General features: G+C 34.6%; 1 protein-coding gene across 3 annotated transcripts in view; it reads left to right on the top strand.

The window, feature by feature from the left end:
• The window catches only part of SESTD1 (SEC14 and spectrin domain containing 1), a 165,063-nt gene extending 152,470 nt beyond the window's left edge, over positions 1-12,593 (top strand). For all 3 annotated transcript variants that reach the window (XM_030802447.1, XM_030802446.1, XM_030802448.1), the window contains exons 17-18: positions 2,204-2,325; positions 5,010-12,593. In XM_030802447.1, coding sequence (XP_030658307.1) covers positions 2,204-2,325; positions 5,010-5,139 — 252 coding nt within the window. In that variant the 3' untranslated portion in view covers positions 5,140-12,593. The remainder of the gene's footprint in view (positions 1-2,203; positions 2,326-5,009) is intronic.
• Positions 12,594-16,668: the final 4,075 nt, after the last annotated feature.

Genomic DNA, 16,668 nt, shown 5'->3' with positions numbered 1-16,668 from the left:
ATATTATTCTCAGTGGTATTTATTATATGTGTTTAAAATGTTAATTTTAGTAATGTAACTATATGACTAATCTATTTTTCAATATTTATATTAGTTCCGTTGTTACAGTTTGTTTAGATATAATATATTGCCTTAGAGAGTTCAAATTAAATTTCCTTAATCCTTACCAGTGCTGGAGAGCCGTGATTGGAGAAATCTAGAACCACCTGGTAGTCTTCTCTTTATACTTCTCTCCTCACCAAGCCTGGTGTCCAGCATATGCCCTCTGTTCTTTAGAGTATCATGAGTTCAATCTCTTTCATTATGCCTGGAAGGGAAACTTTTTGCTTTGGCAACTGCTATTAATTGTCACACATTTTTTAAAAGGCACCTTGTGATTTTATAAAGTAGGGACATCAAAAAAATAAGGACAAAAGTAAAATGCTTTTTTATATGTGTTCTTTAAAGATTCATTCTAGAATTTATGATTCGATGAATTAAGGTCATTAATTTCAGAAACAAAAAATAAAATATGCAGGGTTATTTGGACACATTTTCAATAGAACTTTTTTCTTACTCTTCATAGTAAGAATTTATTGTACCCAAGCCTTATATATCCATTCTGAAAAGGAACTTTATTATGTAGTTAATTTTGTTTTGATCTCTTACAATAAAAGTTTATATGTAGGGAATGTTCAATACACTTTGAGATATTAGCAAACCTAACTTGATCCATAGAACAGATGTTGCAAGGAACCTCAGGAATTAAACAGTTTCTATCTATGAAGTACATCTGTTGGGAAAGGGTCCGTAGTTACCTCATTTCTCAGCTGGTCATTGAACTCCATAGATCAGTGTTTGATTAACATGGGCCTAATGATGATAAGTGGAAGTATACAAAATGGTGTAACTTGTTTATCTACTGATTGTTTCAATGAGAATTTTTCATTATTATGAAGTATACTATTAACATAGAAAACATACAGACCACAAGTATTCTGTGCAGTGAGATTTCGTAAAGTGAACACAACTGTGTAATCAGTGTACTGTTCAAAAAAAAAAAAACAGAACATTACCAGCACCTAGAAGCTCCCCCCACCTTCTGTAGTCACAGTACTGCTCCCCCAATTACCTCACTGTCAAAGGGTGACCATTGGCCCAATGTCTAGCACCACTGATAACTTTTTTTTTTTTTTTTGAGACAGAGTCTCACTCTGTCGCCCAGGCTGGAGTGCAGTGGCACGATCTCGGCTCACTGCAAGCTCCGCCTCCCGGAGCTTGTTGTACAAACCTAAGTAAAGCCATTTGTTATCAGATACTACTTTCCTCTTGACTGTATTCTATTTTATACCATTAAGCATAAATATAAATAACCGCAACTATAAGCAAATTGTATAGTAAAATGATTAGAAAAATATCTAACTTAAATCTTGAGTTTTAAAATACAAAAATGTCTGTTTATGAGTAATGCTGAAGTAAACATGATTAGATTACATAAAGTGTAATGCAAAAAAAAGTTGTAAAAATGAATACTTCTTTTTCTTTTCTCAAATTTTGCAGTTCTTTCTTGTGGTTTAATTTCAATGGTAATGGTTAGGGTGAAGTGAAGAACAGTATCTCATCAAGGACTATAGAGATTCCCATATTTGACTTATAACCTAATCATTTTATGGCAGTTAACTCAAGCCAGCAGATCAGTTGTTAAACATTATCATCTAGCTAAGTTGTCACATCATTTATGTATTTGTACTCTTTGTTGTTTTTTATTTATATAATTTTTCATTTGTAATGTCTGTATGCTCTTTGAGAACACAGTCTATACCTCCTTCACCTTCCAGGCTGCTAAATAAACATAAACTGTTCAATAAATGGTTACTTAATAAATGAAAGAATACTTCTTAAGGACAGATTGAACTTACTTTCTAAATAGTAGTCTAGCATTTTCTTTCTTGGAAATCACCATATTGTTAGTAGGAATTATGTATTTCATTTTGTTGATTTCTTGAATTTTGCCAATAATAGATCAGTCTTATATAGTGGTATACCTGAAGATGCTAAGAACAAGAAAATGCCTTTAATCTACCAAATTTGTATGAGCTTGATTCCATTTCTGTGTCTTTCTTTTCTCTCTTTTTTTTGGGGGGGGTGGGGTTGGGGGGTGATCCTCTGAAACTGCAGACCTGTCTGTGTCTCTTGATTGATGTTGCTCTTTTATTTGCTGCAGATTTTGCAGGACTGTCCAGAAGAGCCTGAAGCTATTAATGATGAGGAGCAATTTGATGAAATTGAAGCAGTTGGGAAATCACTTTTGGATAGATTAACTGTTCCTGTAGTTTATCCTGATGGGTATGGGGCATGTTCTTATAATTTTATTTTTTATTGGTGTGGTCTTAAAGTGAAATCATTAAAAGAGGAAATCTATTCTTTAAAAAGCCAAGTAAATTAGGTTTGGTCCACATCTTTAACTCCTACGATAAATTAGTTTAAAATGAAAAGAAATCCACACCTCTTAGCCACAGTAATGGTACTTGCCAACAGCAGATGTGTTCTTGACAGCTTGTTGTAGAATGATCATTGACTAGATTAAGACACTGGGTTCTAGCCTTGGCTATGATGGTAGGGAATAGTGTGACTTGGGGCTTCATTCAGGAAAAGGAAGAGGGGACAAGGGACTAATGTTTAGTGAGTTCATAATATATGCCAAGTACCAAGTGAAACATTTCACCTTCATTACTTTTGACCAAAGAGGACCAAACCAGTATGATCATTCCTGATTAACAAATGAAGAAACTGAGGCCCAGAGAAATTAAGTGAGGCTCTCAGGATTTCACAGCTTCTAAGTGTTCTAAATGTAAAGATACAGTCTCAGGTATGTCTGTGTGGCTCCAAACCCATTCTCTTTGTACTGTGTTGTATGGCGTTCTAATTTCTTTATGTGTGAAGGGATGGGGTCCTGATTATCTTACACCTTTCCATTTCAAATAGTGATAAAAATATGAAATAATCTGATGCAAAATAAATGGATCAGGAAAAGAATCAGGAGGAGCTTCGGCCGGGCGTGGTGGCTCATGCCTGTAATCCCAACACTTTGGGAGGCCAAGGCAGGTGGATCACGAGGTCAGGAGATCGAGACCATCCTGGCTAACACGGTGAAACCCCGTCTCTACTAAAAATACAAAAAATTAGCCAGGCGTGGTGGTGGGCGCCTGTAGTCCCAGCTACTCGGGAGGCTGAGGCAGGAGAATGGCGTGAACCTGGGAGGCGGAGCTTGCAGTGAGCCGAGATCGCGCCACTGCACTCCAGCCTGGGCGACAGAGCGAGACTCCGTCTCAAAAAAAAAAGAATCAGGAGGAGCTTCATCCCTGGTGATTTAATCCTGATTCTTAGTGAAAGTAATTTAGAGATAATCCAGAGGATATTTAATTCAAATGATAGAGTAACCAAACCATTAAATAAAAATATAAGTATCTTTAACATTGTGGTATAGTGTGATGAGCCTGTGCACTCTGGAGGCAGAGGTCTCAGCTCTACCACTTATTCACTGTAACACCTTAGGCAAGCCACTTAACCTTTGTGCCTCAATTCCCTCATCTAAAAGCTGCCATGTAACACTCATACCACCTCAGGTTACGGGGGTGTGGGAATTACCTGAGCTAAATAAACATAAAGTACTTAAAACAGATCTGACATATAATAAGCACTGCTGCTACTGTGCCATGATCTTCCAGTGACTATTTGGGATTGATATTGAAAAGATGGCATTTTATTCCCTTGAAAGAATATTATTCATAATCTATACTTACGTTATCTCAAGCCACACCTAAACTTGAACAATCAGAGGTAGCCTAAAGTCACCTAAAGTTGTATTACACATCTGCAATAAAAGAGAACAAAATTCAGCTAGTAGCAGAATTATAGGCGTGCTTCTGGTTGTTCCATTCCAGGATCCCTTACCCTCCCTGATTCCTACATTTCGCAGCCAGTTGTCACACCGTCAGTCTCCTGTTCTACCCATGTCAGCCTAGGAACACCTCTCCCTAGTATGCTTGCTTCAGCTTCTCATCTGTGTTTCACAGATAGTCCATGTGTCATTTCCTCATCCTTTTAAGATAAAAGAATGTTAGTACTGTATATTCAAAGTTCACACCCACCTTTAATATTTTGGAATTGCTATTTTATTCCACTTTATATTCATATTAAAACTTACGTATATCTCTTTTAGGTATTTTGCTAAATTAAATATTTCCCAAAGTTGTGTATAATGTTTTCCATAATTATTAATATAATGGTAATCTGTTTATGCCATGTATAGTTTGTTTGACAGGTTAGACAGATTTGTCTTTTATACCTTCTCCTGGTAAAATAAAAAAGATTGATGGTCTTTCTGGATTCACTGCTCAAAGACCTAGGTTCAAATTCTAGTTTTTCCCTGTGTGATCTTGCTTACACCATTTAACTTGCTAGGCTCCACTTTTCTGATCTAAAAAATAAAGAGATTAACCTGATAATTTCCAAGAAATCTCCCAGCTCTAAAAATATTCTGTGACTCTGAATACAGTATCTTTGAGAGTAGAATAAAATTAATAATTTTATCTGTTAATGTACCAAACAATGTCGTAACATTAAAAAGAATATTTATTTTGCTTGCCAGCTGTATAGACAAGTGGTGTCCCCAGCCGGTAGCACTCAAGTACCTATATAAATTTTATGTTTGTGTATGCTTCTGGACCCACATATTTCCAGTGTTTCATTGTTCAGTTTGTTGCTATTATCATAACTACACATGATATAACCTTTACACCACCAATATATTTTTCTCATTTCTTAATGTATTTTATGCCATTTTAAAAAATGTTTTTCTGGCTGAATTTCCTGCTCAGAGATAAAAAGTATGATCACCAATGAACTGATATTTACACATAGGCTATCTCATGTAGATTTTTTATGGTAAATTTTTGCTTCTATTTGTATTCACTGCAGTTAATAGATTTGTATTAATCTGAGGTTTTTCTGTGCGTTTTGATTTTTAGAACCGAACAATATTTTGGGAGTCCAAGTGACATGGCTTCTACTGCAGAACACATCAGAGACAGGATGAAACTAGTTAATCTCAAAAGGCAGCAGCTGAGACATCCTGAAATGGTGACCACAGAGAGCTAATGGCTACCAGCTACCTACAGATTTGCAGTTCATAATCCCGCATGTTGTCAACATACTACAGCATTAGCCACCACACATTAAAATGCATTTCACAGCCAAAATAAGTCTCATTTCTTTTCATGACACATTTCTCTTTACATGTTAACACCTTGCTACTACCAAGGCATAATTACTTAACATGCTTTGAGGCTATAGATTCCAAGTATCTTAAAAGAAGGAACTATAAACATTGCACTGAAAACTTGCTTTAAAGCTTTACCTGACCTGTCAGTTTATAGATAAACAACTGATAATAAGCTTTGAATGGTGCTAATAAGAGTAGGAATTCTATTAAAAAAAAAAAAAGTTGCCCTTCCTCCACAGGTGATTTAGTAAATTTAGACAGTAGTTAAACTCTTATTAGTAGACAGTGGTGTCCTCAAAATTTTACTTTGTAATTCTTCAGAATTGATTATTTTTATTGTGTCAATACAGAGAAAGCCTTTCAAATCTTTGATATATCATAGTCATTAAAAGACCTTTTCCTATTTGTATTGATAATGTATTAAAAGTTGTTTGTGCTTAATAAAAGACTTCTTTAAACATCTTATTTAATTTAGTAGTTACATCCTATTTCCAAACATGAGTGCCTTATTTAAAAGGGCATTCTTAGGACTGTGAGGATGGTTTAATTGTTTTTTCATGGTGGTTGCATGTATTTTAGACAGGAAATTCATATGTAAGCATGTGTATATAATAAATAAGCATGTTTTATCATAAAAAATTATTGTGACCAATTTAGATCTTTAAGAACTTATTAATAACGGAATACTATTTCTAATTTTTCTCTTCTTCAACTTGAAATATATTCTCAAAATTATTAACTACCCTGAAGATACTCTGTCTTTAGGGGAGGAGGGCTGAGGAAGAAGGCATACATAATTACTTCAGTGTAATCCTTTATATCAGAGTAATCTTTCTGGAACTAAAATAGCAATTGTTAATAAAATTTAGTTTCTCATTATAGTCTAAAAGCAAAATAAATTCTGAAGTAGTCCAATAACAACTGTATGACTCCTTTAGAAATAAAATTTATCATGAAATGCTAGTGCTTTTAAGTTTGTATTAAGTTTAAATGGTAAAATGCATATAATTTAAATTTTGTGTATTTTTATTTCAGAAAATTTTTTAAAAGATTAAAAATTATTTTTTAGGCTTGTAGTCGTTAACAAAATTATAAACGAGTTGTATACTGGTTCCTTTTTGAGGTCTACAAACATGTTCATGTATCTTCCAATGCAAAAAAAAAAACCCTCCCTTTTAACCTGCTAGTTTTTCCAGCCTTCTTCACTGACAGACTTCTTGGAGAAATCCACATCCAGTGCCCCTACATCCTCATCACTCACTACTCAGCACCTTGCAGTCTGGTTTTACACAGCACTCTACTGAAACTGTTCTTTTGAAAGTCAGCAATGGCCTCCCAGTTAACCAAACTGAATGGTTTTTTCTCTGTCTGAATCCCTTACCCTTTTCTCTCTGCAACATTTACACCATTGAGCAACCTTTCCTAGACAATGTCTCCTTCCTTGAAGATGCTATCCTCTGAAATAACTGTGAGTACAGTTGCATAACCCTAATTTAAGATGTGCCTGCTGAACATGTGCTCTCTCAGATCCTGTCAGAATGCTTTTGGCTCTTCTCTAGGTATCTCATCCTTATGGTTTTTATTTTATACCAATGTTCTGGATTACATACCTGGTCCAGAAATCTAGACTTGTACTGCTTTTTAATTGCCTACTTGACATTTCAACCTTGATTAAAGATTTACTATATTTATCACCTTTTCCTCCTGGAACAATTTAGGTTAATGGTGCAGCCTTTTTTCCTAGTCAAACATGCCAGGAAATTCAGGGCAAAGGTCATCTGCTCCCTCTTGTCTTATGTGGTCACTGCTTCTGAGAACATCCAGGAAGTTCTTTCTGTACTTGATAATCTTCTCAGTCCTTTGGGGCTTTACTGCTATGACTATGAACTTTTGTGATTATTTCAGTCTTCATGATGGTGCTAGTCACATTCTATAGTTGTTTATGTCTGTACCCACTAAGCTCTTTTGAGGGAAGGAATCTTGTCTTCTCCTATTCCCAGTCTTGCTCATGCATAACAGATACCCAGTTCTCCTAAATATGAATGCTGTATTATAGGCATTAGTAATAATCCCTGTTATATTGCAGTCTGAAGTATGTTTTAAACATACTTACTTTTTTAAAGTTAGAACTGACAAGTGAATCTATTCTTAGATTCTTAGATACTAACTACTTTAGATATTTAGTTATACTCAATAACTAAATATCAATACTCAACATCTGTTTCTTCTACTGAATTTCAGAGTAGTTACAATGTTTTTCTTAAGACTTTGCTAGAAAGGAACTGGTTTGTTAGTAATTCTACCATCAACTCATGGAGTTATAATTGCCAAATGTTAATTTTTATATACCTTAAGCTATCTTGCCTAAAAAAAGTAAAATAAGGCAGGATTCATAAATGTTACTTGTAAATTGAGTGTTTCACATGAGGCCAAGTATGATTTTAACATAATGAATATCATTGCTCCTCATCTGTAAATTTGCTGCTGCTTTCATATGTGTATCTGTACATAGAGTTATGAATGAAAATCCAGTAATGCCCTAAAACAACTTCTTTCCATAGGGTCATAGCTCACTTAAAGTGAACATGTGAAAAAAGTGACTGCAGTGTGTTCGAAACCACAAGCTGTTTCTATGTCATAAATTAACATCAGCTTGCAAATCTCCGAAAGAACCACTCATTTCTAATTGGTATATGTCACAACCTCCCACATTCCTTTAGCCCATCTCAGGGAATTATTGAAATACTGGCAGGGTTAGTTTTGTTTTGGTTTTTTGGGGTTTTTTTGTTTGAGGATTTTTTTTCTTTTATCTTCTTATCATTTGTTTGCTCCTGTGTAAGCTTAATATATAATGGCAGTTTGGCATCTGTTCTTCGCACATGTCTAACCCAGCAGAGTTATGCAAAAATGATAACTTCATTTTAGGTCATATTGGCTTTGTTCCCAGTCCTCATTGTTGGTGACTTTGTTCAGTTCTGGTGACTCATTGGTGATGTTAATGAAACTGCTCAGCCTGCCAGCTGGGATATTGATGGCAGGTCTAGTCCTCATTGCTAGGTAGAAGATTGAATACTTCTCACTTTATAGAAATTTACATTGGCTATTGCTCCCATGTGTTAGCTAGTCTTAACATGTTTGTTATTGCATTATCTTATTAGCTGACATATGGAGTGGTATTATTAGTGTCATACTCCTTAGTATGAGCATGACAATTAAGTTACCTTACTGACAGTGATGACTAAACCATACTCTGATCTAAACCTATTGTTACCAATGATGTATTATGAAGTTAGCTGAATCTATCTCACTATGTGGTCTACATTTGAAGAAATAGTTCAGAATTCTCTACGACATTGTAAGTCACTTGCCAATAGAGATTGGACATTATTATGTACTCCTCCCCTTCTCACATCCTACCCAAAGTACACAAGGCCATATTAAAACACTGTTGCTACTAAAAACTAAACATACTGTGGTTGCTAATGTCCTTTACATCTTCAGCCTATAGGGAATGGTACAGGCAGAAACAGGCACCATTAAGTATATTATCATCAGTAGTGAGATCTGTATGATTAGGATATCTTTGCTTAAGCCCCTAAAGGAAAAATTCTCTAGCATTAAAAACATGGCTGGAACATAACTAAGCAGTTAACCTAATTAGTAGACTTATTGTTAACTTTCAGTCCTAAAAATAAAAAGCTTCAGTTGGGAGTAGAAAATACACTATGCTGCTATATAGAGCAACAAATACCCTGATGAGATAAAATGAAGTAGAAACTTACCATTTGACATTATTTGACTTTAATACATGCTACTGAAAAGTCTAGGTTTAGCTAAGAAGCGTAAATAATGGCAAAACTTGTAGAGGAAAGAACATACCAGCTAAAACAAGAACTGTGATGAACATAATGGAAAGTGTTTGGAGCTTGAATACTTGGCTTCAAAAATCTGGCTTTGCCATTTACTGTGACCTTGGTTACAAAAAAATCTGAGAATTTATCTGGGGCTGTAAAATAGAGAAGTCATACCAATTTCAAGAATAAAATATGATATAAAGAATTGTTGAAGCCAAAATAACCAGAAATAAATAGAATGGAAGGTATCATTGCTGTGATTATCTTTTCAGAATAGAAAATAGGGTATTCTTTATCCTTTATGTTGTCTCACATGACAAGCATGGGATGGTGAGGAAATGGCACATTGCCTATGTTCGCCGCCCCGCCCCCCTTAGCTCCACCACCCCTTCACCGTCACCCCCAGTTCGCTAATGTATCAGAATGCATCTTCAGAATTACACACTGAAGATACAAAAGGTCCAGTTGGTAAGCTCATCAGTAAATAACAAGGCTTTGAAATCTGACAAATTAGCTATTTTTGTAGGGAGATAATAGACCAGCAAGATGGAAGACAAGTGATGAGTAACTGTTTTGAGGTTAACGGTGTGACGTAACCCCATTAATAGACACAAGTAAAAGAAAATCATACTAGGAATGGGTATTAGTGAGCAAGCGCCAACCAGTAGAAACAACAACAGCATAAATCTGTTATTTATAAAGTATCCCAATAATGAGGTTAAAAAAACAGAACAAATCATGAAAAGACCACAATTAGTGCTGGTTATGCTTAGAGAGGAGCAGTCTCTTGGTCAACTCAGGCAGTGATGATGAACAGAAAATGGCCGACTGATACTGTAATAGAGGCATAGAACTAAGGACACTCCATGAGCTGGCATAAATACAGGGGAGTCTTTAAGACTGAAAAAAGTTCATGGGTATGACACTTAATATGACTCAACATTACTGCAGAATTTTAAAGCAAACATGAGAATTTTAAAGCAAACATGAAAGCTTGAGAATAAACACTAGTCCCTCTACTTCAAGAAAAAGCAGAACCTGTACTAGAACATGAAGAACTTAGAGATCAAAAGACAGCCAGAACTATGATGAAATATTTTGAAAGCAGTGGGCACATAAAGATTTTTTTTGGAGAACTTTATGAGGCTATATATATAATTCCTATATGTAATTTTATAGGAATTCTTAACTGAAAATAGTTATCAACTGCTAGTTATCAGGAGCAGTGTTATTAGGGATTTTAAGTTAGGCATGTAGAAAACTTTCTAACTAAAGGGCTATTGAACTCAAGCCAGTTCCCAGTGACTCTCCAGGAGGCACCTTAGAAGTCTTGCAAGCTGAATGCCATGTCTTTAGGGTGTCCAAATGCTTCTGTCTTGGGGGAGAAATGAGAGATGACTGGATGCCTTTCCACTCAGAACACAGTAGACCACTCACTATTTATGACCAAGCCTCACTTCTTTGCTATTACAGCTACAGATTCTTTTTTAGTCTGGAAGTTAGGGTAAATAAAATTTCTATATTTGATTTTTCTCTTAGGAATGTTTTCTCGTCTTAACTCTTACGTTATCTTTATGGCCAACAAATTTGCTCAGAATATATCATCAAAATATATGTATTGTATTTTGTAAAGGTGAAAGGATCGAAATACCACTTTGACAATTATAAACCAGAGTAGATTTGAGAACCGATTGCTCACATCACACTTAGGAATAGTCTCAGAAGGCTTTAAGAGAAACAACTTCTCAATGGACACTTATAAGAATTTGATGATCATACTGTCATAAAATCAATAATGGAATTCTCAGCAAAATTATTTGGTAAACATTGCACCCTGTATTTTTACCCAACATTTTGTTATGAAAATTATCAAATACATTAAAAAGTTAAAGTAATTTTATAGTGTACTCACTACCTAGATGCTAATTAGCATTACCTGTGCTTGCTTTGTCACATATCCATTCATCAGTTCATATTATTATCTGATGCATTTTAAATTGCATATTAACTGGAGTTCATTGTTGGCTTTTTTACATAAAATTAGCATACAATGAAGTGCATAGAACATATGTGTTCACTGAGGTTTGGCAAATGCATATAGTGCTATGGAAATAGGAAACATTATCACCACCCTAGAAAGTTTCCACACTGCCCTTTCCAGTCAATTCCTGTCCCTCCTTGACCCTCAAAGGCAACCACTGTTCCTTTTTCTACCGTAAGATTTTTCTGTTCTAAAACTTTGTATAAATAGATTCACACATGTATGCTTTTCTACAAGGGTTCATTATTGCTGTTCTTTTTTATTGCTAAGTAGTATTCCACTGTATGACAATATTACAGTTTGTTTATTTAATTTCCTATTATTGATAGATACCTGGGCTGTTTCCAGGATTGGCCATTATAAATAAAGCTGCTATGAGCATTCTTATGTAAGTCTTTGTGAACATAGGTTTTCATTTCTTTGCAGTAAATTCCTTGGATTAGAATTGCTGGGTCACAGGGTAGTTTTAAAAGAAACTGCCATACCTTTTTCCAGTTCAGTTTTATTGTGCCCTGTATTTTGTATTTTGATGTGCATAAAGGTGTAAACTATTTTTATGATCCATATTGAAATATTAGAAGAAGTGAGTTTGGAATAACAATGGCATTGTTCATGGTCAAGGATGACAATTGGAACTATTTGAGGAAAGCAAGGCCTGTCTGCCCCAAACAGCTCCTCAAGGGGTTCCTATGCCTGAAACTTTAGCAATATTTCACTCCTTGAAAGGTTAAAGCCCAACCATGGTGATATGTTAGCTAGAAGAAACAGCACTGGTTTATGTTACTAACTTTCACCACCCGTTTTCAGTAGGTAAAGTAAGACTGATCATTGAACAGAAAAGGTTACTTTTGTGATGAGGTTGAGGGGGTAGTGGAAAGCATGTATTGCTATAAGTCCCAGGTACAGCAATGTGAGAGAGAGTCACCTGGGCAGGGAAGTCCCCCAAATGGTGGTCAGAAGAGCAGAAAATGGGATGGGAAAAATTCTACCTCACAGTTTTGCATAGGGGATAGCTATGCTTTTACAGGACATTTTAGCCTTTAAAAATATTTTCAGTATTGTCTCTTTATTCAATACCACCCAGTGTAGTTTTTTCACACTCTGATGACTTTCTTATCCACTCTGTTTTACCTGTCCCAGCTGTTCTGTTACATACAGCATTCACCTGTATTAGTCTATAAAATTATAATCATCTGTGTGTTTCTAATGCTCATTTTCAAAAATATGTATGGTTTTTTTGATTTTTCCTATTAAAATTTTAAGGGCTGGGAAATTTGGCTTCTACTGTAAATCCTTATAATGTTCCACACATTGTAAATATGCAATAAAAATGTTAAAAACTATAATGGCGGCAGGTTTTGGTATGTATTTCTTTGATATATTGTCACTTTGGACAATAAGCTTGATTTCTATTAATAAAAGTTCATAAAATCTAGGGAGAATTAAGTCACACTGGTCTCTATAAGATAATCTGATGAATTCTGCATCTTTGAATCAATTTGAATTATTCTTTGTAAAGGTTTAAATTGTTTCTAACAGTGTTACCTAAAACCTTTGATTAAATCAAAAATGGAACTTGTATATTCTGAAATAACCTGGAGTCTTAAAGACAGAGGCTTCTCCTTCCCTCTCCCATGACCCCAACGACCCCTTCCCACAGGCTTGGCACAGAAGTTCCAGTGCTTTCTCTAGGTCTTGTGTTGTTCTCACCATAATAGACAGTGGTTAAATTTCCTTTGTTCCTACCGAGAAGTCCATTTTTAAGGCATAAAAGGTGAATGTGTATTTGGGGATGGAGGAGGCATATTAGAACAAAGCTGTATTTAAAATAACAATCATATTATGCTATAAACAATAGCAGTTCCAGAATGGCTACTAAGGATTTTGGATTGCCAGACTTTGGAAATTGGCAAGCCTTATACCTTGTCCAATGAAGTTAAGTACATTTGAGTGACAGTTCAACATACAAGCAAAAAAATATATAGAAGACAATGTACATTTGTTATTGATGGCCATGTTTACTTTACACGTTAGAGTATCCATCCATCTGTAGGTTTTCCATTAGATGCTTCATTGTATCCACAAACCTCTTTCAAACCATTGATGTGATCCTACCATTGTGTTTGTTCAAAATAAAATTGGGAGAAAATGTGAATGAGTCAATAGCAACTCTTGACATTCCTGTCTTTTTAATACATTTTATTATTTTTGTTTAGAACATTTTCAGAATCGGAAAATCAGCTCTACTAATTGTCTACACATACACAAATACTAATAGTTGCATCCATCTGGGAGTCCTGTATTGATGGCAGTATCAGGCTTTCCTAGAATCTTCTGTTAGAACTGGGAACATATTTTCCCATAAAAAATGATTTAAATGCAATTAGTCCTCTTCTTCAACTATATTATGGGTTATGCAAGCTACTGTAAGATGACCTAGAAATCTAGCATTAATAATATTAGTGTATAAGTTAACAACTGACCTACCAATATATTTTTAGGATATATCCCATTCATCAGTTGGAAGCCGCTCTTGTTCTAAGAAAATGTTTAGAACTCATAGACCATAAAGATAATACTGGTACTTAGGACATGAACATAGATTAAGTTTTAAAGGAGGACTATAGTTGCATTGTAGACATGTAGTTAGAACTAGAATATGTGTTCTATACCAGTGGTTATCAAATATGAATGTGCCTACAAATCAACTGGAAATGTTATTAAAATGCAGATTCTGATTCAGTAAATCTGGGGTAGGACCCGAAGTTTTGCATTTTCAACAAGTTTCTAGCTGCTGCTGATGCTGCCAGTCTGCAGACCACACTTCTGACTGCAAGATTCTAGAATACCTTTTATAAAAACTTCAATATATAAACTTTTCAGAGATGATGTCTGATCATCCTGCAAATTACCTAATTTCTCTCATTTGAATAGAAGAATACAGAGATGGCATTTTGGGAATTATACACTTATAGGGACTAGAGAAACCAAACATATTTATGAAATTAACACTTTCTAAAAGATGAGCACATCCAATCTATGGTAAATTTTAGCAAATTCAAAATAGAGTGAAGCCTGAACTGTCATTTTCCAGTATCTCATCACTGAGGGAAGGTTGTTTTCAACTGGAAATAACTAATTCCTTTATGCTTTATTCTTTAAAATTCTATTTAAGAGTAATGTATAGTTATTATTTTTAAAGTACTCTAGTAAATAGAGAAAAATATAAAAAGTAAAAACTGCCCATTATTTATCAATGCTGAGAACATACAGTTAATATTTGATACATTTCCTTTGTATTTAACCTAACAAGAGCATGCTAGCATTGAACTTTTATTTCCTGGTTTTTACAGCTATTATATCACAAAAAATTATTAAACTTTTTTCCAGTTTAAGTCAATAGCTGTGTAATATTCAATAATATGTAAATACCATGATTTAACTATTACACTATTAGGTGAAACATTTAGTTTCTTTTTCTTTCTTAATGGTACTATAAGTAATGCTGCAATGAACATCCTTGCTCTTAAATTTTTGACACCATCTCTCCTTGGGATTGATTCCTGAAAGTAGAAATATTGGATTGGAATGTATTCATATTTTGAGGCTTTTAATAGATATGGCCAAATTGCTTTCCAGAAGGTTAGGTAGATGTATGTGTCTGTTAACAGTTAGGGTGTCTGTCTCGTGGCACTATTTCCAGCATGAAGTGGTGTTCTTTTTAAAGTCTTTACAAATCTTTGAGAAAACCAGTTCACTGTACATTTCTTTAACCACCAGTGAGGCTGAAACAAATTTAGTGATTTATTATTATCCATTGTGTTTCCCTTCTGGTGACTTGCCTGTTACTATTTTTGCATACTTTTCCTTTGGAATTAGCATTTTTTATTTGTTTGAAGAGTTTTTTTTTAATAAGGCTAATAATCCATCATATTTGAACAAGTATTTTTCCTAGTTTGTTATTTATTCTGTCTTTATGAAGTTTGGTGATGATGTCATGCTCATATTTATGGTGAAATTTATTAACAGACCTTCTTGATATTTTTATATTGCCTTAATGACTAGAAAATCTTTCCTCAGCTTAAATTTTGTTTCTCCTGTGCAGTTTTTTTTTACTCTAAACTCCTACATTCAGAAAAAATTTTGGTGCCTTGTGCGAGGTGGTGATATAATATGATACATTTTTCCACATATCAAATGTTCTCAACATAACTTATTGGATAATCTATCCCTCCCATTGATTTCTGATACTACTTTGAAAATATATAGAGTTGAGTTCTTAAGTTTTCTGGGGCTACTTCTAGGCTAGCTATTCTGTCCTGTTGATCAGTTTGTTTATAATTTTGCCTATACCACCCTGCTTTTAGTATTGCTTTAAAAGTAAGACAAACAAAAAATAAAAAGTTATTTTTTGTAGCATTGCAGAGAAACAGCTTTTCCTACTGAAAGAATTTTTTTGGTGGCATGGTGAGCATAGATGCCAGCGAATTTATGTGAGTAAAGAAAAAGGTTATATGCTTAGAGGTATTTTAGTCAAAACAAGAAGGGAAGTGAAGAAGTAGTAGCTGTATTGCAGAGAGAAAGAACCTGTGCAGAATGCAGAGAAGAAAAAGTACACCAGAAAAGATCAAACAGCAAGAGAATAGCACAAAATGGAAGGGAAGGAAAAAAATGGAGAGACAACTGAAGATTTGTGAAAAGAATGGAATAGTAATGATAATAGTATTTCATTTACTGAGTATATTTACAAACATAAATTATATTTACAGTAGTATATTTGAATATAACATGCAAAACACACATACAATAAGGCCTGACCCATGAGATCAACAAAGACATGCAAAACCAGAATGATGTATTGACACTAATAACAGAAGAAATAGACCGAGACAGAAACCCAGGTGCTCACACTAACAAAGTGCAACAGATTCTGTTGTAGTTGGATTGATGGTCGAAAGAATTCACAAGTACAAGGCTCACCTGACCTATCCTGAAATTAGTAATACATGTTTAATTTTTCAGTTTGGTAAAATCATTTATCATTGTTCCAATAGTTACTCAAAATCAGATTTACTTTAGACAATGTAACACAGAAAACAGAACACAGGCTTTGGGGTTTCATGATTTAGAGCCAGTGGTTCGGAATTCTATTTTTGGTGTTAAGTTGGCGTGGGTTAAGCCATATTAACCTTGTGATTTTGGATAAGTTATTTAATGTTTCCAGGTCAATGTCCTCAATAAAATGGCATTAATATAGAAAATACTTAAGTGTTTCTTTAGTAATTAAGTGACATTATGTAAAATAAGTCTTCAGCAGGGTAGTTGGCACAGGATCAGTGCCCCATATTGATATTATTTTCTCTGAGCTTCCTAGACAGCAAGCTCCTGAGGGCAGGGATCCCATTTGTCTTCTTCCCTGATGTTTTCCTGGTGCTTAAGTCAATGTCTGGTACATCAAAAGTGCTCAGTATTTGTTGAAAAAGAAAATGATAATTTGCATGGCATTTAAA

This window comes from Nomascus leucogenys, chromosome 22a (assembly GCF_006542625.1).
Source record: "Nomascus leucogenys isolate Asia chromosome 22a, Asia_NLE_v1, whole genome shotgun sequence".
NCBI classification, from domain to species: Eukaryota; Metazoa; Chordata; class Mammalia; order Primates; family Hylobatidae; genus Nomascus; species Nomascus leucogenys.
Note: the sequence above shows the minus strand (reverse complement) of the source record. Positions and strands in the feature narration are given on the sequence as shown.